At 44.8% G+C, this 27,113-nt stretch overlaps 1 protein-coding gene across 9 annotated transcripts in view; it reads right to left on the minus strand.

Moving 5' to 3' along the window:
* Positions 1-24,331, minus strand: part of ZC3H7B (zinc finger CCCH-type containing 7B) — a 44,518-nt gene extending 20,187 nt beyond the window's left edge. Inside the window, exons 1-14 of one of the 9 annotated variants that reach the window (XM_010710530.3) lie at positions 23,947-24,328; positions 18,360-18,420; positions 16,717-16,750; positions 16,126-16,323; positions 15,144-15,302; positions 12,336-12,416; positions 10,810-10,866; positions 8,864-8,906; positions 4,691-4,950; positions 3,469-3,817; positions 2,402-2,511; positions 1,409-1,571; positions 1,147-1,308; positions 128-333 (exon numbers count right to left, since the gene is read on the minus strand). In XM_010710530.3, coding sequence (XP_010708832.1) covers positions 128-333; positions 1,147-1,308; positions 1,409-1,571; positions 2,402-2,511; positions 3,469-3,817; positions 4,691-4,950; positions 8,864-8,906; positions 10,810-10,866; positions 12,336-12,416; positions 15,144-15,302; positions 16,126-16,323; positions 16,717-16,750; positions 18,360-18,412 — 1,875 coding nt within the window. In that variant the 5' untranslated portion in view covers positions 18,413-18,420; positions 23,947-24,328. Of the gene's footprint in view, positions 1-127; positions 334-1,146; positions 1,309-1,408; positions 1,572-2,401; positions 2,515-3,468; positions 3,818-4,690; positions 4,951-8,863; positions 8,907-10,809; positions 10,870-12,335; positions 12,417-15,143; positions 15,303-16,125; positions 16,324-16,716; positions 16,751-18,359; positions 18,421-22,564; positions 22,585-23,946 lie in introns of those variants that run through there. The other 8 variants (XM_010710502.3, XM_010710492.3, XM_010710480.3 and 5 more) reach the window with 8 other exon arrangements.
* Between the last annotated feature and the right edge of the window lie 2,782 nt (positions 24,332-27,113).

Raw genomic sequence — 27,113 nt, forward strand, 5'->3', positions numbered from 1 at the left:
TCCTACATGGCTACATTCATTGCTCACTGCCCTTCTGGGTACAGGGCACTGGCTGGGACGTATCAATGGTCCCGATCCACACAGAGGAGAAGCTGAAGGGGCCCACTCTCCCCCACCAGCTCTGTACCTCACAGAGGAAGGTGAAGATGCCTTGATGTTCCTTCAGGAGCTTGGCAATGGTAAGGTTGCTCTGTTTGATCCCACCTAGTGGGTCAAAGAGGAGGTCACGGTTGAGAGTCCCCTTCCTCTCCTCCGTCCACACGTCGATCTCTTCCTGGTGGTACGCGAAGGTGCAGTTATCCCCGTACTTACAGTCCTGCTTGTTAAGCATATCTACAAAGCAACAAACAGCACACACCACCACACAGGGAGGGCGGCCCAGTCAGAAACTAAGCCCTCTTTTGTCTCCTCCCACTGCCCACACCTCACAAGGAGCTGAAAGCAAGAAAACACAGAGTTAAAGAAAAAGAAAAGACATCTCCCTCCAAGTTTGCTTACATCGAGGCATTCAGAAAAGTTAATGCAAACTTTTAAGTAGTGACAATCTCAAGAAGATCTCCAGAAGATCACAATCTGTTGTGGAAACTGGAGACCTGCTATAATGTTATGCTTGATCAAGGACAGCCTTAAATTTAACTGACCCCTTTTAAAGCCAAACCAGATGAAGTTCTCCTAGCAGCCCAGCACTGAGGAGCTCCACTGTCTTGGAGCTCTCTCCCCATTTCACTAGGTGCTTTCCAATGACACTGCCTCAGGGACCAGTCCAGTCACATCAAATGTGACCCAAGGGAAAGCAAAGGAGCTTTCCCCTAGGCCAAGACATTGACCTGCCACGTGGCTGCTAGGTAGGTTTCCAGCAAAGCCTGCATTAACAGGGCAGCCCCAAGCCCTTGGCTGTGCAAAGCACCACACTATGCCTTTGCAACTCTTTTCCTTCTGCACTACTTTCTTCACTGCCCATTCTCCACAGTGTGGGAGTTCATCTTCTTTGACTGTACTGGGCCTTACAGGCTGTGGGCTACTGATGGGACAGGAAGACCCCAAGGACAGCAGGCAGGACCTATAGGAAGTCCTTTTCTAGACACCCTGGCCCACACCTTACAACCCCCTCCCAGCCACCAACATCTCTATCCCCCCCCAGATCACCTTTGCACAGGTAATATGATCCTACAAAGTTGGTTTTGGTTGGGCGAGGACGGATCCTCTTCCAAGTCTTGTCTTCTGAGTTCTTAAGCCGGCCCAGCAGGATGTCTCGCTTGCATTTGTGCTCCAAGCCTTCTCGATAGGTGTAATCACCAGCCTTGGGCCCTGCAGCAGAGAAGAAATTCATCAGCCTCTCTCCGTCAGCCAGGAGAAAGGCAAAGCTTTATCATGGCCAATGCTGTGGGTGACAGAGGAAACATATCACCTGTTTTAGGGTAGCAGATGTGACAGGCTTGTTTGAAGACATGGGTAGATGCCAGAGGGTTCTTCACCAGCAAGGCTGTGTTGGGTATTACTGGTTCTGGCTGGGACAGCAGGTGCTCGGTGACTTTGGGCACAGCTGGGTGACTCACTCCACCAAGGCTGACCTGTATAAAAACACACATACTTCTCTTCTAAGCTTTGCAGCCCTATGGCGAAGAGAACTCTGTAACCTCACACCTCACTCCAGTCTCTCAAAAAACTTCCTCATCTTCTTCCTCATCAAAACATTCAATTCTGAAATGACATTTCCTGAAAAGCTGCACGTAACTTTTTCAAAAATAACAAAGCACGATATGATCACCTCAAGGACAGATCTCTTTCTCTATTGGTAAGGGACACCTTAGAGACAGTACAGAATGTCCACTCATTCATTCTCATTCCATCCATTACAACCAACTCTCAAATCAACCCCACTGCTACCTGGAAAAAAAAAGGAACCACTTATCAGTAAGTCTTTGGGAATTAATCTGAGGACAAAGATTTTGTTCTACAGCTATGTAACAGGCACAGCAGGTGAACAGGAATCTAAGAAGAACAATTTGCATTCCAAACTTGCTAATCATCGACATCCTTTTCCCCCAGGACTGGAGACATGGGATAGGAACAGAGCAACCTGAAAAAGCTGACGGGGAAAAGAGGAGTAAAGAACTACACTAGTCTTAAGAAAGCCTGGATTACTCTGATCCATAGTTAAGAGGCTGCAAGATACATTAGCACACTGGCCTCCTTGATCCCCTGCTGATCCTACAACCTAGGTCACACCATGTTTACTTTGGCAATATGCAGAACTGTGGATAAAAATGAAGGCAGAACAAATGTCTTCCTCCTGACTCCGGGAAAATCCTTCCCTGCCTTGTCATAAGGTGGGAGGAAATGCTCACTGGGGCAGGTTAAAAAGAGGGGCCCAAATTACCTACTTCACCCAAGTCACTACTACCTTGGCTCCAGAGCACCTTGGGACATCAGCATGGGGGAGCGGCTCACTCACCACGGGGGATGGTTTTTGGTTGCCAGGTGGATGTCGCAGTTCCTGAGGGCTGGTTTCTTCTGGGTCAAAGAAGGGACAAAAAACAAAAACATTTCACTTTCAGAGGTAGTTCTGCTCACAGAAAGACAAACACATGCCAGCAAAATCACTTTGCTTTATTCATAACATTTCATATTCAAATCCCACATGTAAGTCTTGGAAAAGCTCCAGGAAAGGCCTTTGTGTCCCCAAAACTATACTGAACTCAACTCTGTGCCACTGAGCTCTAACACTTTTAAAGTGGCAGCTCTGAGGCAGTCCAATCCTTAGGTAAATCAGTGTGTTGAAGTGCTGACTGGCCAATCTCTGTTCTTCAGAAAATATTTTTGCTAACCAAAATATACTGCAATACAGCAGACAGCCTGAAGAAGAAGCCTGTCATCCCTCATGGGACAGGTGGAAACTTGCTTTTTGCCCACTGATCTCCACAGTTTGGCTCCTTATGACATGAGAGTTCAGTACTCAAGGCAATGGGATGCTTACTGTTCCGAATCCAGAGATGGAAGCACCCACCTTGGCCTTTACCATTTAGTCCAGTGCAAAAAGGTCCTATCTCATTTAAAACAGCCACCAGGATTTTGCTCATTTGGCCCCAAATGTACAACAGTCACTAGGGAAGGTGGAGGAAACACTTTATAGTCAAGTAAATTGTACCAAGGGAGGTATCCTGGATACCAAGCCATAATTAGACCTCACTCCTCTTCATTAAACATCCTGTGTTCCTTTCTCTTCTGAGATTTCTTAGCATGCACATACTAGTTATCTGGGATCACACACCTACAGCCCTCCTTATGACTCCTGAGCTAGACATATCCAGCTGCTCTGCTCAAAACAATTCCCTGCCCTCTTCTACATTTGCATTCCCGTTCTGAAGCACTGGCAAAGACAGATAAAGGACAGACCTCAGCACTGAAGGAAACAGTCATGGCAAGCACAGATAAAGAAGAACAGAACCCTGTTGGCCCCACACCTACCAATGGCAAAGGAGTCCAAGGCATCCAGCGACCCTCTGCTTGTCCCAAAGGAATCCAGGGCATCGAGACGTGAGTCTGTGTAGGGGAGCAGGTCCAGGGAATCCAGGGAATCTAAGGTGGAGCCACCACTTCCCCCGGGTGGGGGCTCGAAGGCATCCAAGACAGAGGAGGAGGACAGCTGTTTGGTGGGATCCATCACCAGGCCAAAGGAGGCAGGTGGCAGCGGGCTTGAGACAGGGATGCTAGCTGTCACAACTGGGGGAAGCAGTGGAGTTCCCCCTGGAAACACAGGGATCAGCTGGGGCATCTCTGTTGGCAGGTTGGTGGGAATGGTGCCCTGGACCAAAGACTTTGGAGATTGAGAAGGGAGAGGATAAGCAGTGTATTAGAAACAAGGAGAAGGGAGTGACTGAACACAGAGCCAACAGACTCCCACTCAAGCATGTGCTGCATTATCTAAAGCAGAGGGACACCCAGCAGCTCCATCTGCCTGCAGACCTCCCACAGAGCTGCCCACCTGTCTGCAACACACACAGTCTGGGTTGAGGTCCCTGAGGGGGTTCTGGGGCACCAGAGCTCGTCAGCCCACAAGGCAGAGCCCTGCATTGGGCACCTGCACCAGTTCAGGTCGAGACACAGCACAGCTGAATACACACAGCACCAAGGTTGGGGTAATGACCATGACTCTTGGTGCCTCTCAGCAGAGCTTTTTGCCTCAAGTTCCTTCCTGCCCGAATGTGGTTATATTGCTTCCAAATCAAAGCTGACTCACATAACATCTGCACTACTGGCAACTAAAATCCAACATAAGCATTAATTGCAATTGTTTCTACAACACGGAGACCTGTACAAAGAGCTCTGGCTGAATGCAGCCAGCACATCACTGCGTAGAATACATCTATTGCACATGCTTCAACTCACTCATGTCTACCCTCAGGCCTGATTCAAATCCACAGACACGAGAGGCCAGGGAGAAGATGGTGGTTGGGGGAAGCCACTGAGGGTCAACTTCATGAAGCTGCACACAGCAAAGCAGGCTTAGAGATGAACTCTTTAGATATTCAGAAGCCAATCGCAGAAATAAGCAAAAGAATGAATGAGTTTTGCTAGAGGAAGAGCTAGGAGGGAGGAGTGACAGAAAGAGAAGCAGTACACATATCTGTAGGCTCTAAGGATCTATTTGGATGAAGCGGCAAGGGAATTATGCAATGTCCACTCTTACTAGAGGGTACGGTGAACCCTCAGCGAGGGAATCCAGGAGGGAGTCCAGTTCTTCCCCAATTATGTCCCCATCTGTGAAGTCCTCCACATTGTCAGGCACTGGCAGAGACACGGACTCTGGAGATGGGAGCAAGCTGGCAGCAGGGAGCGAGCTAGGCAGGCCCTTTGCATCTGAATCTGAGTGCAAAGGGGACAGCCCCTCGCTCACGGGGATGGAGGTGGCCACAGGAGCTGGCAGGCACTGCAGGTCCATAGAGCAGTCTGAGATGGAGAAGAAACAGAGACAGTCAGTCACCCAGGTGGGTGCAAGCAGAGCACAGCCTGGCAAAACCAATACGTCAAATCACAAACACCAAGTATGTCCTGTTTTCAGAGAGGAGGGGCTCTAGTCTGCTCTTACTCTTTGATATTTGCTCTCACTCTCCAATGGCTCACTGATTGCTGAAATATGCCCTACAGGCCAGTGCACAGACTGGCTGCCAGGGTGTGTCAAGCAGTAACCAGAACACCACAAAGCCGCTGGCTGATCAGCTACTGAATTTGCTGTGTCCAGGACAGAAGGCCAAGGGCACATAATCTGATTCCTGTAGAAACCACCACCTGGTGTTTTCTTTAATGTTCCTCACTAAGGCACTTGGCAGAGACCACTGCCTTCTCTGCTCCTTGGAACTCTGACACCCCAGCTGAAGGTCTGCTTATTCACACAAACTCTCTAAACCTTCAGGCATCCTGGATGGCAAAAGATAAAACCACAGGGTCCTGCTGGGACAAGCCAGAGATCAGAAGCTCACATCACATTGTGTTAAAAATGTGCCCCTTAAAGTCCTATCAGACTCACTCATCTGCCTTTACTCAAGAAAATTCCCTGCTCTTGTATTGCTTCCTGATGTCTGTAGGGGGGAGGATGCTCCTCACACTCTCCCCAACACCTCAGCACCAAACATCCCCTTAGAAACTTGTGTGAATAAGGGTTGGGGCAGGAGAGAGGCAGGGATTTTTCCTAAGGTTTCCTTACTGCTCTGGTACACTACTGAAAAGGTAATGTGTTCCCATCATGCAAAATAAACCTCTGTTAAGTGAAGTTAAGGTTACAAGCACATATTCTTTACAGAAGAGCATTATATTCTCCAGAAAAAAATAAAAATAAAAAAATTAAAGGTTAAAAAAATGTTCAAATGTTAGAAATTCAGGAAATGAAGTATTACATTTGCAGCTCTCAAACCAAACACCCAAACTACCTTAATTCTGCCCCTGTGCAGATGTCCTGGAATAAAAGAAAAGAAATCAGAAAAAGGTGCTGCCACCTCCATCCATACAGCAGTGGCTGCACTGTACCTATGGTGGTCCAAAGCTATAAGCAAGGGAAAGTTTGGAGGGAGTGACAACAGCTTTCATTAGAAGGACTGATAAGGAAGGAAAGAAACTTGACAAGTTTCTGAAGTGCAAATCTTGATCCTACAAGATCCCACCCCTGCCTGCTGCTACCTTTCCTTCTAGAGTTGTGAGCAGGAGGACAGCAGCTGAGGTCGCTGTACAAAGCACCAGAGGCCAAGCAATGACAAAGGAATGGCTGGGAGGGAATAGCAAGATACTGGTCCCTCTCCACAAAACTCATTCATGCAATTAAAGGAGAACACATGTACTTGATGGGCTCCAATGCACTTTTTCAGCGCTGCAGCTGGACTCAGCCACCACAGGCAGTGGAGTGGTTCAAAGGAAGGCTGTAAATGCCCTTGGTTACACAGGAAAAGCTGTTCCTCAGATCAGGCCTGGCTCCAACCCCATGCTTCCTTTACGAAGGATTCTCTCAGCTCAGTTCCCTTTGGTGCAGACCCTCCAGCCATGCTTGGGAGCCAGCCATTCAGCTTCCCTTTGGTGCTGGCCTCATCACTGGTAGTGCAGCCAGATTTCCCTCAGCACAAAGGGACAGCTTGTCCCTTCCCATTTTTCAGATGTTTTAATCTGGAGTACTGTCAAGATCCCTGCGAAGGCCAACAAGAAGTTCAGGACATGCCGTAGGGGCCAGGGATACGTGCAGGGGGGAGTAAAAGGGTTCACAATGATACAGCCTCAAGGGATTTACAAGTTCAGACCTTCTCCAAGGAATGAATAAGGCCCTCTGGTTCTCAGTCAGATTGGGAAACAGAGAGAAATGCCCTCATATGGCCTAACAGACTCCAAACCCTGAAAAACTGAATATACGATCAAAAGGCAGAGAAAGATAAGGGATGTCCCACAGATTGGTATGGGTTAATGGGAATAAGAGCAAGGAACCAAGAGATCCCACTACCTTCAAGCAGAAAAAATGTCTGCTCCTCTCTCTCTGACTACCCAAACGCTTTCCTCCTTCCGGCTCCTCACTCCCATTCCATTCCATCCTCTCTCTTCCCTTACCCCTCCTTTCCCCACAACACTCCCATCCGCTGAATTTCCTCACCAATCACCATGTCCATATCTACTCTCTGCCTAGAAAGCTCATGCACCCCCTGTACCCACTTTAACATTTGCCCCAACTTTAAAAAACAAAAAAACATAAGCCTTCCTTGATGAACAGATCACATGTACACCCTGCCTTCCTGTGCCACTGCTCCAACGCCACTAAGCTGCATGTATTATTATGAGTTCATTGAGGGTCTTGTCCATTCCTTTTCCCGAGCTTCTTCCAAAACTAGCAGAATATGTTCCCCACTTGGGAGCTTCCCTGGACATTGCATGTCCCAGAGAGGTGAGTAGAGTTCTTTTAAGAGCCCCGTTTCTCACTCTGCATTCCAAAAAGCAGTTGCTCCTCCATGCATCAGTTGGCCAAAGGCAATACTGAGCCATATCTGAGCCATGACATATGCAGGACAGGGCTGAGTCAATCAGTTGACTTCAAGGAAGGAGGGCTGTCAGGAGTTTGCATCTCAAAAAAACCAATACCCCTCCCCCAAAAAAACAAAAAACAAAAAAAAACAGAAAAACACCCCAAAATAACATCAAAAATAACATCAACAAAACCCCCTAACAGCCCTGTGGGTTTCACTCGAGGCACCTGGCACTCACAGCTCTCCTAACGGCACGCCAATCTCAGGGCAACGGAAAACACATCATTTCAGTGATTTTGAAAAGATCTAGCAGAAAATGTTCTCTCTGCCTGAGCTGCAACAAAGCTGGCATGCTGCTTCTGCACCAAGCCCTGACGAGACAAAGAGGCTCCTGGATGCAGCCACCCTTCACTCTGCAGTAAGAGCCCAGCTCATCTCAGGACAGCAAATAACTGAAAAACTCTCCTTGTTTTGAGGAACTGGGTCTCACGCCTGCACGCAGCATTCTGTTACTGAACCAGAATTCAACAGGGAACTAACATGTTTTCCAAAATAATCAGAGCACCCTGATTATGAAATTAGTGTCTTTCTATAAAAAGAGCGATAGCTATCTGCAGTGTTAAGCCTGCTCACTTACCGCTGCAGCTACTTTTCAAAGGAACAGAGACTGACACGCTCAGAAGCGAGATTAAAATGCCAGCACACAACAAAGGGCAAAGCACACAGCCAGCCTTCCTACAGGGAAAGAGTTAAGGTCACTTGATTCTCAGCATGAGAAAAGCAAACCTGTGGCCCTCACTCTGCTCCTCCTCTGTGCCTAAGGCAGCACAAGGCTCTCCCTGGGTCCCTCCCAACCCCCTTATTTTGAACTCCTCCATCTCAGTGTCCCGGAGGACAACACATGCTTGGAGCACAGACAGTTGCCTACAACCTTAACTTTATCTAGACTGTTTTGTCTGGGAGTAACAGAAGAATCTCAGAAGCTGTGCCAAGCTCAAGGTTAAGAAAGCAGAACTGGAGGAAGCTGTGTACATCAGCCCTTCTGATTCCTGGAGATGTCCCTCGCTGGGCCTGGACAAGAAGCACAAGAAGCTTTTCTGTAGGAGGTACTAACAGGCAAATAACTGCTCAGCCTCTTTTGCCCTTCATGACAGTGCCTCAATAACTGACTGCAAATATGGAAGATATGAGGGGAAACTAGTTAACTTAATCCCATATGCTCCTGCTTCCCATCATTTTTTCTTCCTCCTAGGTATAAAGTCAGGAGCACACAGAGACATACAAACGCAGACCACAAACCTCTCAGGCCTGCCAGCCTGGTCAGGTACCACGCTGACACCACAAAAATCAGAGAAGAGAAATATCTTTACCTGTTTCAATGTCATCAATCGACCCCAAACCATTGGAAGTGGTCTGCAGAGGGCAAAGGAAAGAACAGAGAAATTATCACCAGAAATTAATCTTTGAAAAAGATATTCTCAATTCACAGAGGAGACCTTTTACTACTCCTAAACGCATCAGGCTCTTTACTTTCCTTTATTGCAAGTGCAAAAACAGCAAAACCACAAAATTTTAAGAGTGCATTCATCCAAAACCTCTGCACTTTCACCTCTAGCAGTGGACAAGCCTTGTTGCTGCAAAGGAATACCAACTCTGCATAATGCCCAACCACGTGAGCAAATCTGTATATAGAATTGGGTTTTTTCCTGTGTGGGTGAGAAAGAATACTGTGTCCCAAGTCCCAGGACAAACCAGTCAGTCAGCCCTGTGCAGAGAGATCTGATTAGCCTGGTCTGACACAATGTTCCTTCTCTTAGTTCACTTTGCAATCTAATAACCACAAACTTTTACAGCAAACTCAAAACAGGAAAAGGTTTCCACAAAGACAACTGCTGACACAAAGCTTCAGGCAAAGAATAAAATAAGCCCCATATTTTACAGTAACATAAACAGATGCAAGTATGCGTGCTTTCAGTTTAAATTTACAAAGGCACAAGAAAAGCATTGCTTTCTAGATACTGCATCTACTCCAACAGTTTACACAACCTTCTGGTCTTTGCAATATTTCAATTTTTTCAAGATTTACAAATGAAAAACTAGGCACAACTATATAAGAAAACTGACTTGCTCTCCGAGAAAGATGTGAAGGCAAGTCTCTACACATTGGCAGGTAAACTGGTTCTTTAGTATCCCACCTTGTCAAACAAAATGTCAATTGTTATGGTTTTATAGTTTGCTTGCTTTAAGGAGTAATGTGAAGTACCAGACAGCCTGCAAAAACATCAAGGCTTTTGTTAGCCAGTGGTGGAACAAAGAACTCAGCAATTTCTTATATTTTGGTTCAATATTTGTGCAGAGCTCTGCTCAAGGATCTCCCAGGTCAAAGGACAATACAAAGAATACACAAACTGTGTATGTACCTTGCTCAGTTCTGGACAACAAAACTACACTGCTTGATTTGACCTCCTGTCTTTCCTCAGCATCCGCATTTCCTGATTTTTACTTAGTGTAATCCTAACTATGTAAAAACTTGAAAACTGGAACTTATTTAAAATACAAAAGAAGACAACCATTCACAATACCCAAGAAAAATAACCATTGCCACTGATCTGCTGACAGTAAAAATGCTTTCACTAGAAATATTTCAAAGAAATAAATTTCCTTAACAATATTCCTTATAAGGTTGTCCTGGTTTTGGCTGGGACAGTGTTAATTTCCTTCTTAGTAGCTTGCTATAGCGTTGTGTTTTAGATTTAGGATGAAAATAATGTTGATAGCACACTGATGTTCCACTGGTTGCCAAGCAGTGCTTGCACTAATCAAAGACTTTTCAGCTTCTTGTACTGCCCCACCAGTAAGAAGCAGCTGGCATGGGACAGAACCAGGAGAGGACACAAACTGGCCAAAGGGATATCACCACCTGGAGAAGGTGACATGAGGGGCTGCAGCTGCTTTGGGACAGGCTGAGCATCACTCAGTGGTGAGTAATTGCATCATGCATCACTTGCTTTTTATATTCTTTTATCACTACTATTATTATTATTTTCCCTTCCTTTTTCTGTTCTATTATATTATCTGTCTCAGTCCACGAGTTTCACCCTTTTTTCCAGTTCTCCTCCTGACCCTACTGGTAGAAGGAGTGAGAGAAGAGCTGCAGATGCTTAGCTGCCAGTGGAATTAAACCACGACAAAGGGGAATACACTAATTAGTACATTTAAATTCTAAAAGACAGCTATCAATGCGTATGTAAATAAAGCTCAGAAATATTCCAGTAGCAATCCATCAACATTAATAACTAAAGGATGCCAACTGTACCTGATTTGACAAATTGATGGACGTGCCGTTACTGAGTAGAGAGAATGTTTCCAATTCCTGCTACAAGAAGAGAGATGTCTTAGAACAGAGACAGCCCACAAACACTTGTAAAATTGGCAAAGCTGGAGTAGGATAGAGTTTTTCTTTTAGGCACTGTCTAGAAATAAAAGCCACCCCAAAAGCATAACTCTGTGACATAAAGGTAGTTTTACGAACGCTGGCAGGGCCACATATTTATTATGGACACCTCAGTGTCACCTCAGTGTTTACTAAACACCTAACATACAATGCATGATCAGGAAGCTAACATTAATCCTAAAAAACAAACTTTTTTGCCTTTTCATTAAAACATTACTGCTTTGGGAAGGCATTACAGCACTGGAATGAAAGTTGTAAATCAACACAAAAGATAGCAAGGTCTTATCAAAATATCAATCCCTACACATCAAGCAATAAAAAGCATTTTGTCTTTTATGGTCTTTGTTTTTCCAACACATCAGAGTGGTTTAAGCCCAGAGTTCACTAATGTGACAACAGCAAAAATGTGGCTGGGCCAATGAACGCAGTGAGCAGTTACAAGAAGTATTTCCAAATAAAACTTCCTTTTCTTCGAGACAGAATCATTTCAGAGTGCTGAGAGTTACTACAGCATTGAGGGGTTTTGGGGGGATCAATCACATGAGTTTTGTCACTGAGTGGAACATGACATCAGAGACACACTTTTCCCAAAAGCTCTCTGCAGATTGAATGCCCAGGAACCACGTCACCAAATACTGTAAAGGTTCCCTGGAGGTGTCCAACACACTGGGGTGCAGGGGGCTGAGGATGCTGGGCAGAGCTGGCTCAGGGAAGCACACTGACAGTCATCCTGTGAACATTCAGTGACACAAGCTAGAGATGCTTACTCCTGAAAATGCACCCCATGATTTCACATGACCAAAGCAGATTTATCCAAGAGGGCCAGCAGTGGCCTAACGCCCTCTAGCTCCATCCCAGAGTATACATTTCTATACCTACACAGTACACTGTAGTACAGCACTTTCTTTTAAAGCCAGGTAACAGATCCAGCCACTGGGGTCCATTAACTGGACCAACAGCTTAATTTTTGCTGCCTTCTTTCCTAGCATCTGACCAGATGTGTATCAGCCACGTTCCTGTTACAGGGGAAGGACTGTGATGCAAAATCTCCTTTGGGGTGAGGCCACATGTCCCTCTCTTCATGAAGGTGCAGGCTCCTACACATTAGAGCTTTTTCCTGCAGCACCAGTCTGACTTTGCTGGAGATACAGGGAACATCCTGGAGAAGACCCAGGGCAGCAGCGGGGTCAGAAATGGACAAAGGCAAAGGTGAGTCAGAGAGGCAGGATAAGGAGGGGAGCCAGTGGCCTGCTGGGTGGATCGCAGGGTAATATACCTGTGTCTATAGCTGCAAAGCAGCACCTACCACTTTTGCAGAAGTAAATCTGAAAGAGCTGAAGGATAGTCTTTAGGAAAAAAAGAAAATAAAGAAAATAAAAAAGTCATACCTGAGGCCTTTTATACGCTTTTCGAACCCTCAGTCCCAGCTTCTGTGCAAGCTCCTGTCCCAGCTGCGTGACACTCTCATCCTGGGGACAAAAGCATTGGAAGGACACTTTCAGCTTTGTGTCTTTGTGGCGGACAAAACAAACAGGAATGCAGCTGTCTGCACGGCCGTGCCAAAAAGCCTCACTTGTAGATAGCAGAGCAACCCTAGCAGAGGCCACGCAGACCAGAATGTTCCTGTCATTCCTGCTGAGGTACTGAGGCTGCTCCATTCTCTCCAGTTCTGCCTGGACTAACCTGCCACAGACCTCTTAACTTATTTATCATCAGCAGCTCCCTCCTTGTGCTTTCCTCCCTTTTCCCGCTGGCAAAAATGCTGACATACTTTAACAGTTTCTTCAAAGGAAAACAACATGCTTGCCCAATCTATTGCAGTATTCCTCCTTAATGGTATCTTATGCCCCTCATCTATAACCCTGAAGCTTGCTCTTTTCTCTCTGCTTACCACATAACTCTGATCTTCCCAATTTCCTTCTCTCTGCAGGTTCACTTTTTTCCCCTTCAGCCCCTCACTAGCCTGTGGGTCTTCCATCCCACTGCATCAGTAAATCAGTAACTTTTTCCCTCAATCTGAAATGCCACCTTTTGACTGAACTTCTTTCCCCACATCCTCAACACTGGTTTGGTCTGAGGTCAGTGAAGAAAAAATCCAATTTACCCATGTCCTCTCTCTCTCTCCATCTTATATCTCTTCAGGATGTATCCTCCTCTCCTGAAACTGTCCCCATACTCTCCAGAGATCTCTTTGTCAGTTATTATGGTTGCCTCCCCTTACTCCATGCCTTCCAACTCTCAGATCTGTCTGACATAACCATCACTCTGCCTTTTTAAATATTTTTTAATATTTTTTTAATATTTTACCCTAATCATGTTTTCGATGCTCTTTGTCTCTGGTTCTTCTGCCTTTCTAAACACTCTTGCAGGTGTCTTCTGACACCTCCTGCACCATTTCTTTTCATTGATCTCACAACAATACCTACCAGGCTCATCCTACACAATTCCACATGCCATCACGACTCTAATACATCTCTCTGATGCTTGGACAAGATCAAGAATATTTTTCTCTAGGCTGCTTTCATTTCCCAACAGCATGAGTTAATTTTTAACAAGCAGGCCTGAGGTTTGGGACTGGGAGCTTACTCTTTGTCACTCTGAGAATTTTTCTTTAGCCTCCCTTTTCCTTAGCCACTCTCAGGTGCTTACTGCCTCCCACCTAAGCAAGGGGATGCTCAATAAGGGCATGCAAAATGATCTCTTTTAACATCCTAAAAAACCACCCTTTGTGCCATCCTAAAAGCAGACCACAGAGAAGCATCAGCCTCACCATGCTGGGAATCTCTGCAAACTATCAGCACTGAATGTCTGCACTTGGTTAAGCTAACTCTGCTAGACAGTGAGTCAACTGAGAGGCACTTCTTCATCACTGTAAGTTTTAATATACGATCTGCTTCTCAGCTGTTACAGCAACACAAGCTGTAACACAAGCACCTCATTGTTCCAGAGGCCCAGCAACTGGTGTAGTTGAAACAGCACTGAGATGATGGATAGTCTGATTTGACTTTGATGCGGAGAAGGCTTATGATTTCTGTTAATCAGATAATAAGGCAATGGCATACTTTAATTTACCAGACTGAATTGTTCAGAGCCAGGAATGCAGATGTCTTGATAATGAATTTGTAAAGTTGAGCTATCCTGACCCAGAAAAGTTAAATAAAATGTCTGTAGACCACCATGACCTTTAATATTTCAGCCACATATTAAAGTGGCTGAACTACATTGTGAGATACAGCCACATACAGTTTTACATGAACAGATGTATTAGGCAGTTTTGTTTACAAAAGGCTTTAAGAAATAGGTCTTTAAAACTCCCCTAACATAATACTTTCAGTGTGTTTTGGTCACCTTGTTCTGTCAAGTCAAGTAAACTGAATACAAAAGAGGCAACGAACTGCTAACATGGCTTTGCTTTACAAAATTGCTTCTGTAATTCTAATAGGGAAAAAAAATAACTTCTACTGAGGTAGTTGCCTTTTTTTTCCTAACAGCATTACTTAGATGGATCAGAACTAAATTTAGCAAAGATGACCAGAACTCACTGGGATGTAATCAGAGTCTGCTTACTTGTTCAATATCTGGCCTAAAAGAAAGCTCAATAAAAGCATTGCTAAGAAAATAGATAGGGCCTAGTATATGCAAATAGTCCCCTCTGAAGTAAAAAATTTACACACCTGTGAACATAACGTGTTCATCAAGGACCCCTCCACATATCCCTCAGAAACAAAAACACTTTATCAGCTTGCCTTAGCAATTATTAACTAAAACATCAGACATTTTTATCTAAAACAGGAAAAACATGTATGTTTCCCTACAGGGCTCCAGTTTGCATTTATGCCATGCTCACAGTCACTCTCCTCAGGCATATAAAAAGGGCTAATTAAAGCATCTTCATGGCCTTAGTTCACCTTCTGTTAGGGCAACTTTTTGCTCTTTGTGAATAGGCCAGCAAACCTTCTGCCATTAGCCAGTGTCTCTGGCTGGTACTGTGTGCAGATGGTGATTTGGACTGAAGAAACACAAGCATTCAAAGATCCTCCCTGAGTTGAGAGAGAGAGAAGATTCGTGGACATAAGCATGCCTCCGAGTATAGCCAACTTTCCTTCCTCCTCAGGCCTCAAGCTAAATATTAAGTGATGGACGAGAAACGTGGTGTAGCCCCAGAAATCAAGATAAGCTGTATGTCAAAAACTTACATGAGGGAGGGACAGCAGACAACGGCTGTTACACTCATACGCTTCTTTGTGCCTTCCAAGTTCATTTAAAGAGCGAGCCTTGCGGAAGAGCGCTCGGATGTTCTCCTTGTCAAGACCTAAAGCCTTTTCACTGTCTTCCAGAGCCTTCTCGTACAATCCCTGCATGGAAGAAACCACCAAAAGTCAGCACAGCAGACAAGGCCTTCTCTGTGTGAATCCATGTGTTATATCCCTCAGCAGAAATGCAAAAGCATGAAAAAGGCAGTTGGAAATGCACTCATCGCATTTTGTAAATTCTGGTGAAACACAGAACACTTTAAAGTTAGTGAACAGCACGATTTGGGTTGTTTGAACAACCTTATATTGCTTCCCCTTCTACTGTGGACATGTTATGTTTGACAGTCTTTAATTACGTGAGTGCCTGTTAACTTTTTTCATAGAACTCAGCCTCGTTATGAACAGGATGGACCTGCTTCAGAGTTGTGCCATAAAGGAAGGCTATTGCATTCCTGAAGAAAATGGAAGAGCATAGCTTTTTAGAGCCTGATTATTTCAGAATCATTTTCCATATGCGTTCTGAATGCTCTGCCTTGATTCAAAGTCTTCTCACTGTCTTCCAGTCTCACAGAGGTGGGGAGGCAGGCAAACTTCCAGAGCAATATTCAGAGTCAGTACAGGAAGGCACTGGCTCTTTACAACTGCATTTCCAGAGTGCATTAACTCCTCAACAACATGGACCTGAACTGCCTTCTTAGTACTTTAGGACTGGCCAACAAAAGGGGGACCCCACTCCTTTACATCATTCCTCTGGCTTTGCAAGACACAGTGTGATAGTGAGGAGGTATCAAAGTTCTCTGTATGTCACCATTTCCTTCAGTGCTGGGGGCTGAATGCCCTCCTGACATGTTTTCCAACTGCATGACACCCAAAGCAATCCAGCTGTCCTCTTTGACTCCTCGGGATGCCTTGGGAAGGCACTCACCATGGCAAAGTAGCAGGCAGCTCGGTTGACGTGCAGCTTGCACAGGAGTTCCTTTGGGATGGTCACCTCATCAGAGGCTGCATAATCTGCCACATTCAGCCCTTCTACATACTGTACCAGCGACAGCTTGAAATCCTTCTCTCGAAACAAATCATTGCCCTCTGCAAACAAGTTTCTCACCAGCTTCTGCAAGACAGCCTGGACAGCAGGAACAGAGCAAACAGACTGAAATGGATACACAGAAACAGAAGCAGTTTTCCAATTTCCCATTCCTTCCCATGTTTCAGCAACCTGTCTGCCCACCACAATTCTCCCACATCCCCACTCTCCTATAAAGCATGAGTCTTTTGGTGGAGAAGAATAATCCAGTCAAATCTTCTCCTTTCTTGATCCCTCAAGTTTTCTCCTTCGACTGAAAGTTTTCCTTGCCAGAATTCTTAAAGCTTTACATTTTAGACAAACTGTGACAGACCATCCCTACGCTCTACTCTTGCTCTCTACTTCTTGTTTGTAAACTAATGGCTGTGCAACACAACAAATCTTGTTAACCTAAGGGTTCCCAACTTCAGAAAAAAAACACTTTGTAATTACCTCATAATCTTCTTGGCTTAAGGGTAATGTAGATCTGGAAAAAAAAAAGAAGAGAAAGTGTTTATGATTCAGGCATCCATGTAAAATCTCGCTTTTGTCTGATGAAGAAAACCATCTTATTGGTCCTGTTTTGATTATCTCAGTGATTTACTGAATGTTTTTCACTTAAAAGAACAGCTGGGGTGAAGAGAACACAATTAGGGAACATTATGCTCAGTGATGGACACAGTGATGTCAAGAGATGATCAGGTCCCAAAGGTATTTGAGACAAGAAGAATCTTATTCTCAGCTATTTTCTGTGCATACGTGATATTTTGTCACATGCCTTCAGACAGCCACCTATAAAAAAACACTTCTGAGAAAATCTTACGAGTGGTTGTCATGGAAAATGGGAGCATAAATGCACCTAGCCCTGATGAGAGGCAGCAGATTGGTCACTTCAAGACCTCCTCAAATCCTTTTTGCAGTCACAGAAAAGACAATGATAAATGCAATCACTTTCCTCACTGTTATCTCAGCCACATGCCTTTAGGACTACACCACAAACACAATGAAAGGAGAAAACAATGGAGGTGCAAGAAGCCATTCAATTCTTGCTGCCTTGGCCAAGACTGCCAGACTGTGCCCTAGAACTGGCCATGCTTGTGTGGGCCACACCTGCCCCACAACAGCCCCGAGACATAGGCAAAAGGCTCTGTTCTTCAAATCAGAGCACCTGTTTGCTCCACACATATTATTTCTCCTGGAGACAACATAAAGTTTTCAAGAAATCCTTAGCAATCTTCATGTCCCTCCTCACCTTTGAAATACAGCACCGTATATATGGCCTTACTGATCAGAGAATAATCAATAAATCCTTAAAATTAGCCACAGGAAATGTAATGGCTTTGTAAGAAACATTCACACTGCTTATAAAGTTGGACTACCCCATAACAAGCCAATGTATGGCTTGTTCACAGTTCAAGACACGTTCAAGAAACACAGAAAACATCCTGTATTTCTAAACTATTTCATTTATGGGAACCTTAAACATTTTTATAATCATTACTGAAACAAACCTTACAACTTTCTGTCTGAGACTGGTTACCAGACTCACATAATTTCAAACTGGGGTAAAAATACAATGGCCATGCCAAGGGATATTAGTATATAACTTGGAAGAGTTGCCTTTTTTCTCTACTGTGGATGGACAGATTTCATAATAACTGCAGGATTCAAGGCACACCTTGAGAAAATAAATCTTATTCTAATCTTATTTCTTCCCTACTCATCATGCAACTTGGACCTTGAGGCTTTTGCCAACTCAACCACTGGCGGGAAAAGCACAACCACACTTCATAAGGAAGTGCTTGAACTTGTAGCTACCACACAGGAAATCGCCACAAGCTCTAGGCAGCCAAAAAATATTTGCAGAAGAGTGACTGGAGGCAATGACCAAGCTGGCAACTGCAACAGAGCCCAGGTCATCTCTTTCTGGTAACAGCAGTGTACAAGGCACCTGGCATTTACCCTCCTTTCCTCACCTACGTACTAGGAATACTGTCTTCCTAAGAAAAGTGAATAGAAAGAACTTGATTCTTACAACCCTTGATACAAAGATAACCACCTCCCAAGCCACAGGAAACATGAGGTTGTCCACTTACTGAATTAATTGAAGTCCTTTCTCTATTTCTTGTTTTCTCTTCTGTCTCTCCATTACAATCGCTGCAGAAGAATAAAGAAAAAAAAAAAAAGAAATGAGTCATTACAGGTCTTGCTGGCAGTTAAGCAGCACAGTATTTTGTGTGCACTTCAACTTACTACTAACAAAATGTACCAACCCAAACGCACAGAACACTGAAGCCCATGATTTATCCACACTGCAGACAAAGGACAGCGAGCAGCTCGTTACCCAGTATCTGCTTTTTCTCACATGCCACTGCCAGGATACACAGGCAAAGAGGAAATGCTTCAATTTGAGCTCGCTGCTTAGACTGCCAATAAACAAAGCAATGGGAACCAACTGCAATCATGACTGCCTTCTAGGAAAGGGGGAAAAAATAAACACTTCCCCCGCATTGGCAGAGATTTCAAGAATCTGTACATGGACCCTTCCATGATAAGCATTTCTGACTACTGGGCCAGACTTAAACTGGTTTACAACATCCTTGCATACCAAACAAGTAATTTATGTGGGGATCTGGAATCATATCACAGTGAGGCACTGGGAAGGAGGTGGAATTTCTTGCTGTGGTACACATAAAAAGACAGTAAGGGATCTCAGCAATGGATATTTTGTGCTGCAAATCAGTTGACAAGTGCACAAGTGCAGCGGAGACTTGGGAATGCTCGTTGGGAGCAGGAACAGGACTCCAGGATGCTTCAGGGAGAGGGGACCCCCCCATTCTGCAGTGCTTTGAATTGTGGCCTCAGGAGGACTCGGGAACGTTTTCCCATAGGCATGCACACATAGATAGCAAGCTCAAAAACACTGAAATGAGATGGAACTGAAGACAACATGCATCCACAGCTTGGGATTGCCTCTGAAAAGATTAGGATAAAAACAAAAGTCATTTTTCTTGGAGAGCATTACCACCTGGCTCCCTTTCATATTACAGATGTCTTTAGCAATCTAACGTATCTTACGGTACCTGCAGCACGATCAGCCCAGAATACTGTGAAGGAACCTTTAAGGTACATGAAAATCAATCCTGGCAGCTAAGCAAGCCCTTATCGATTATGCTCTGCACTATGCAAAGTGCAGAATGGCTGATACTTGCCCTTTACCAGGAAGGACAGTTAGGCAAAAAGATAGAGATGAGATAAAGACCAAGAAGCAAAGGCAGCAGAAGTAAGCAAGGGCTTGACAGTGATACAGTGTTGTTTGTAAGTCATCAGACATTAAATATGAGAGCAATCTGGTCCAAACAGCAGGCAGATTTTAAGCAGCTGTATGTGGAATGGGATGGGCAGCACAGCAAGCAGGGGAAAGCCAGAATGCCAGCAGACAAGGTGAGTGATGATCAGTGTCTCTATAAAGGCTTTTAACAGAAGCAATGGAGAAGAGCTGGTAGACCTCAGCACACCACCACCAGAAGGCCTGGAATGGTTTATAAATAACCTGGATAATGAGCAATCAGGAAGAGAGAAATTTAACAAGGAGACTGCGAGGTTAATATGAACACAGAAGCTACAAGCAGACAGGTTTGAATGGTAGAAAATAAGACAGTCATCTCATTCAGTATTTCTCCTTACACAAAACTGAAAAGACAGAAGAGAGAACAGACAAGACGAGGAGAAGTAGGAGCTATGTGCACACAGACAGCAGTGAGAGCTGGGGAAAAAAGTCAGGCTTGTCCTCCTTGGAGAAGCCTTGCTCTTGCTGCTCCTCAACACAAGCCACACTGGAGATAACAAAAAGAACAGAAGGAAAGTTGTGGCCCACAGACCTGATGGAAAGGGAGATTATTGGTGACTGTGGGAAGTGGAACACTGGCTGTTCATCACAAAGTCAATGGCTGCACTCCAAAAACACTGTGGCACATCTTCACAGTTGTGTATATTCACACAACTGATACATCACCTTAAAAAGCTTCTGATATATACAGCATGCTCTGCTACTGAGCTCAGCCCTTTTCTCAAAATACTACAGCAAGGAGCAAGGAAGAGAAGATCAGTACCACTTCTGATGGCTACTCTGATCCACTGCTGAACATCTTCCACAGCAAGATATTGGCATGTGTTACAACCAGAACTAGTCACTGCTGCTTGTCCACAGAGTGGCATTCAAACACTGCTGATGAAAAGGTGGGGTGGGGCCAAAGGCCTGCAAGAAAAGGCTCTAAAACATCTCTTTCCCAGTTACCCAACTCCTCTTGCATCCTGGAGTTCCCCTTTTTAATCTCCTCATGGCCATCAGATCCAGCATACCTCTTTCCACCCTTGCTTCACTTAGATGGCTTGATCATCTTTACATCCCACAATACCCTGTTGAAGATTTGATCCTTGATACAAAACTCTCATAAAAAAAACTTCTGTACCCTGCACACAGTTTCCTCTCGGCAGTCCAAGCCTCGTCTTCTACAGCTAGTGCTTCCCAATGCAAGACTCTTCATTGCCTTCTTTAGACACAGACCACAGGTTCAATTGCCCCTCTACAGTATTGCGCTCTGGTGCTGCCCCACATTCCTCTTTCCTTACAGGTTGGTAATCAGCCTCCTCTGCTAGCACTCCTTCACATCTTCACATTTATGTCATAATTTCACACATAAGACTCATCTTCTCATGGCAATACCCTCAAAATGCACACCACATGCCGCTGCCCTAACAACCTATTTTATCTCTCTCAGGAACGATGTCTTTCCTTTTTGATCTGACTCCATAGCAGCACGTGTTCTCTTCTTCCCTCTAGCATGATCCATGGCCACTGCAGACTCCTCTTTCCTTTCAGACTCCCCCAGTTGCATTCCTGGCAAACTCAGTCTCTTCTTGGACACTCCAACCTCTTCACCATCATGTCCCACTCTAACCTTATGCCAAACTGCACACTCTTTATGTCTGTAACCCCAGAGCACAGTCAGCCACTGACACACACAATGCTTTGGTTCTGCTGCACACCACACCATAGTTGATGCATAATTAATTTTAAGCACAGAGCCTGCTTAGCTTTTGTTTTCTCGGTCACGTAAATATTTTTAGAAACACAGTGCAAAACATTTCATCGAGCAGTGTGCCTGAATGTCCTTTTTTCCCCCCAAATCTATCTGTCCAGACTTGTCTGCTCAAATCACTACCAGAATTAGAATCCAGGATATTTATATCACCACCAAAAAGCTCTTATCATTTCAGTTGAAATGTTCATCCTCTCTGGTCCAGCATCTGGAGAGAAATTTATTCATGGTTTGTCAATGAGTTACAAACTATTTGTCAGACAGAAATAAAAAGTGCAGATTGGCACAATGGCTTTCTTGCTTTCAGAAGGAAGCACAACCCAGAAAACACAGTGACTCAGTCACAAACCAGGTAGATTCACTCAATGAGAGAATATGAGATAAATGGAAATCCTTTAATTTACCTTATCAAGAGCCCTGACAAAGCTGAATTTGCACTAAGTTTTTCACAATATATTTCTGCAATAGCAATGAGTTCATATCTGTCTGACTTCTGGGACTGCAACATTTCAGCCAGAAATGAGCACACTGAAATGCAAGTGGCAGGTTGTAGAGCTCAGACAGGAGCTCGGCCACTGGCTGTGTGCTCTCCTCCATGCAGGATTTGCTAACCTGCAAGCATGAAGACTTTGGCTGTAATCTGGCCACCATGGTGGTGAAGTAAAACAGGTCAAGCCCACCACAAATAAGGGCTCCAGTTTGTTACCTGAGGCTGCTCCCTAAGTCTGAACACTTAGTCTATATACGTCTAGTATTAGTCTATATAAGTCTAGTATTAAATGGGGAATTTGGGTGGCCCTGCATGTGGCAGGAGGGTTGGAGATTCATGATCCTTGAGGTCCCTTCCAACTTTCTGGCCATTCTGTGATTCTGAGAACCCTTCTCACAAACAACAATTTTCAGGATAGAATAATAGAATCACTGAGGTTGGAATAGACCTCTAAGATCATTTAGTCCAACCATATGCCTGCCTTCAATATTACCCACTAAACTGCATCCCTAATTACCACAACCATATGTTTCTTGAACACCTCCAGGGATGGTGACTCCACCACCTCCCTGAGCAGCCTGTTCCAGGGCAGCATCACTCTTTCTGAGAAGAAATCCTTCCTAATATCCAACTTGAACCTCCCCGGCACAACTTGAGGCCATTAACTCTCATCCTATTGCAGTTACTTGGGAGAAGAGGCTGACCTCACCTCGCTACAACCTTTCAGGTTGTTCTAGAGAGTGATAAGATCTCCTTTGAACCTCCTCTTCTCCAGATTGAACAATGCCAGTTCCTCAGCCACTGCTCATAGAACTTTACCCCATCCAGCCAGGAATGATGACCCTGTCCAGTCTCCAGTGAATGTGAAACTAGCCCCAGCTGAAAATAAAAGCAGCCATCAGATGTTTCCCCAGGGCAAAGCATCAATAGAGCACCCAGGTCCTCATCACCCCCTTTTGGCTCCCTCGGGACTCCCACCCACTGTTTACTGCAAGCCACCTTCCTCTTGCCCCAGCAGCACAGCTTGGGCAGTGGAATTACACTGCCAGCCCCTCAACCACTCACTCAGGTCTCCTGCCCGCCCAGCTCGTCCTCCCCTGCCTCATTTTAAAATGTAAACGTCGGGTCCGATTTCACGGCTCCCGCTCTCCTCCCCCACCCTCAGCACTAGGCCGCCGATCCCCGGCCTCGCGTAGCGGCCACCGCGGGCGGAAGCACCACCTCCGCCGGCAGGGGCTGCGTGGGGCCGGCGATGCCTTCCGAGCCCCGCGGGGCTCCACCAGGTGCCCGCACCCGGGCATCACCTCACTCTCGGTGCTGCCGGGGGGAAATAGCCAGGTTTCCCGGAAAACGGAAAAGAAGCCCAAACATACTCTTCCTCCTTCCCCATCCCCCTCTCCGCTTCAATAGAAACCACGCATCTCCAGGAGTCCGGGGGGAGGGGGAGAGACTCTACGAAAAAGGGAAAATAAAATAAAATAAAATAAAAAATAACCTCTCGTGCTACCCGGAAGCTGCTTAAAACATTAAGAATTAAATACAAAAAATAAACAAATACAAAAGCAGAACCTTCTCAACTTTACAAGCCCTAAGGAAGGTGCATTTGGGAAGCTGTTCCAGCTGAGCTTCTCCACTGCTCAGCGGTGCTTATACCAAGCAGGAGGGAGAGCTGCAACCCAAATACAGCCCCAAACGCAGCCCTGAAAGCTACGAGCTACGAACACAATGAGCCCCAAGTTCTTAATACAAACCCAGGGGCTTTTCCCCTCGCTATTCACTTTCAGACTACCATCACATTTTTTCCGGGGGGTGGGATTAGGATCTCTGACAATTATTTTTTTGCAAGCCCCACATTTTTTGGCAGAAGCGGGGGGTTAGCTTCCGAATATTGCCAGTATCATTTTCCCCCACTTTTTTTTTCCAATTACACAACATTGCATCTATGCAGTCAGCATTAAAAACCTTTACTTTTTAATGAAGTGATGTCCAGATTTTCTCGTTTCACAAGTCCACCCCCTGTCTACATACACACATACACACACATAGCCATTCGGTTTAATAATAATAATAAAATAATCATAAAGGACTCACCTCTCTTCGGGTTCTCCCCCCCACGCTACGTATAACTTTCCTCGATAAATGGTATTATATTACTAGAGGTATTATTAACGTATTATTACTATAAGTAATAATAACAGTAAGTGCTATTTAATTATAGGAGGGAGCATTCTGCTTGTGGATCGGCTGCCCCTGCAGCTCCCTCCATGTGCCTCCTGAGCTCTTTACTTTCATTTCCAGGTCTCTCGCTCTGCTCGCTCGCAGCCGCACCAGCAGAGAAAATGCCTCCCGCATATCCTCTGGGCCCTAGAGGCTACCGCTTCCCACAGCCTACATGCAGCTTTCCCTCTTGGACGGTATTGAGATTCTTTAAGTCGAATTAGGCTTAAAATAATAATAATAAAGCACTGAAATATTTGAAGCTCTGTTCTTGATTTTAATACAACGTTGTTAATGATTTATTCAGTCTGGAATGCACTTACTGCATCCCACACTGCTGACGGCTTCCCTGAAAATAAGATCTACAAACATGAACCTTCCTGTGGAAATGAAAATACTGTGTGTATATATAAAATATTAATACTATTGCATTATATACTGATGCATGTTATACAAAAGACATATATGTAACTTACATGCACATAAAAATCTTTTGGAATTAAATAAAATATTTTTGGAATTAAATGCTTGGTTTGTTCTCATCTCAAATCCGTCAGTGTTTCTGGAAAATGAACTACACAGCCACAACACCCCACATCATGGGAAAAGGATGTTAACATGGAGGTACACAGATCATCTCAGATAAAGGTTTCATCCCTCCCCGCCAGCTACAATGCCATTAACTTCAAATATCCCTCTGAAATGAGCATTATGCTTGGCTCCCAGTCTAGCCTCCCTGGTAGGATGGGTTCTCCACTCCCCAAAGACTTCTGTCTCCCATCAGGTCATAATTTCCAGACTGACACCAGTTTAAATTATCCCCCTTTTTCACATGTAATCAGGGACATGTTTACTACTCAGTGCCTTACTCCTCTATTTACCATGACCCAAAACAGTGTCACTCAGTGACATGCAGAAAAGCATCTCAGGTAATATTCAGGTGTGGGTAGAAGGTATCATCCAAAACGTATTAAAACTCCTTAGTATTCAGAATGTTTTAATCAGAGAAGGAAATACTTGATAGAGAGTAGGATTGGCTGCCGGCAGTCCTGTCAACACAATAAGCTGATAATTTACAAAATATAGACTGTGAATTGTATAATGTACCATATGATGTTGGAGGACATTGTCCAACTCTCTTCACAATATTTAATAACAATCTACTTTTTTTTTTTTTTTTTAAGATATTCATTATGTTGTCCAATACAACCCAAAGACTACTCTGATTCAGAGATAGGACAATGTTTATTTTTGCTACCTGTTCAGCAGATTCATTACCTCTTACTTGAACACCTCCAGAGATGGGGCACTGAGCGAGTCACAGAGCCCAGGATGCCTCCAACCATTCTGTCAGAGCTCAGTGTCTGAAAGGAAGGATAAAAGCAGCTGGATGAGAGGAACAAGAGCACTTAGGAAAAGCCAAGGAGAAAGAGGAACTAAACAATTCACAATCAGGAGTATCCTGGAAAAAACACTATATTTTTATACGGGACAGTTTATACAACATTATTTTTCAAGATTGAGTTTCTGCATTGAATGTCACTTCACCCAGCACCAATTTCCTTCGTCTGTAATACTAAGAGCTGCCCCATGAGGGACATAAAGTAAGTGCTGTCCTGCTCATGAAATAATGCCTTTCCTCAGGGGTTAATTGAAGATTAGGGGCCTTTCAGTATCTTAAGGGGGACTATAAGAAAGGAGGGGACAGACTATTTAGTAGGGTCTGTTGTGGTAGGACAAGGGGAAATAGTTTCAAGCAGAAAGAGAGGAGATTTGGACTAGGAATGAGGAAAAGGCTGCTTATGTAAGAGACATGAAGCACTGGAACAGGCTGCCTGGAGAGGTTGTGGATACCCATCCTTGGAGACATTCAGTGTGAGGCTGGAGGGGCTTTGAGCACCCTGCTCTAGCTGTAGGTGTCCCTGTTCACTGTGGGGGAATTGGACTAGATGGCCTTTAAGGGTCCCTTCCACCTCAAACAATGCTATGATTCTCTTGTGATTCTATGAAAATTCTCATAATTTGGAAACATGGTTACACAGGTCTTGTATTCAGTAGAGTCAAAATGCTGCAAATCTCTACTGCAAAATACGGCAGTGTCATAAAACTGACTTTGACCTGTAAAACTATACTTGTAAGGAGAATTAATTTATTAACCTATGCTGCAATGGCACAGCACAATTCACTGCACTACGCCTGCAGCCACAATTAAAGGTTTTATCTCCAATCCTTTGGCTTAGCCAATATTTGGGAGAAAGAGGAAAGAATTGGATATATTTGATACAATCCTGTTTATTGCTTTAGGCTGTGATGAATTAATGACAAATGCCACATTTCTTGCTCATACAGTGGCGGTTGTGAAAGTAATGCCTCTTTATTTTATGATGTTGGCTTATGACATGAAAGGTGCACGATGGCAGTGGGACAGCAGAAGTTGAACCTTCCCACCAATATCCTGTTACACTTTGCTGCTGTGCGACAGATGGCAGCAGAGGGGTAGCCTGACAAAATGGCGCCTGGCATGGAAGTGTGTATGAAGCAAAGGTGTGACACTGAATTCCTCCATGCAAAAAAATTGCATCCGTTAACATTCACTGATGCTTGCTGGATATTGATGGAGACCAAACAGATGTGAGCACAGTGAGCACAGTGAGGCGGTGGGTGGTGCCTTTCAGCAAATGGGTGCAGATTGTTATGAGTGTGGCATGCAGGCTCTTGTTCCTTGCTGGTGAGAACAGACAGCTAGTAGTTGTGACTATATCGAAAGACAGCGTTTTGTTGCTGAGAATTTGCTCTAGCAAATAGCTCTACCGCAGCAGAGGGAAGCTCAATCCTAGATCCAGGCCCCGCAGGGTGCCCCCACGCGGGGCACATCGGGAATGCCCCCCTCCGCAGGACTACATATCCCAGCGTGCCCCGCGGCCCCGCCCACGAGCGCCGCTTGCGTCGCTCCAGCGAGTGGCGTCACGCGCGGGGCGGCCCTCTGTGACGCAGCGCCTTGCAGCCAATGGGAGCGGGGAGAGCAAAACTGCCGGCTTTCA

The sequence above is a fragment of the Meleagris gallopavo genome, chromosome 1, assembly GCF_000146605.3.
Source record: "Meleagris gallopavo isolate NT-WF06-2002-E0010 breed Aviagen turkey brand Nicholas breeding stock chromosome 1, Turkey_5.1, whole genome shotgun sequence".
Classification (NCBI taxonomy): Eukaryota; Metazoa; Chordata; class Aves; order Galliformes; family Phasianidae; genus Meleagris; species Meleagris gallopavo.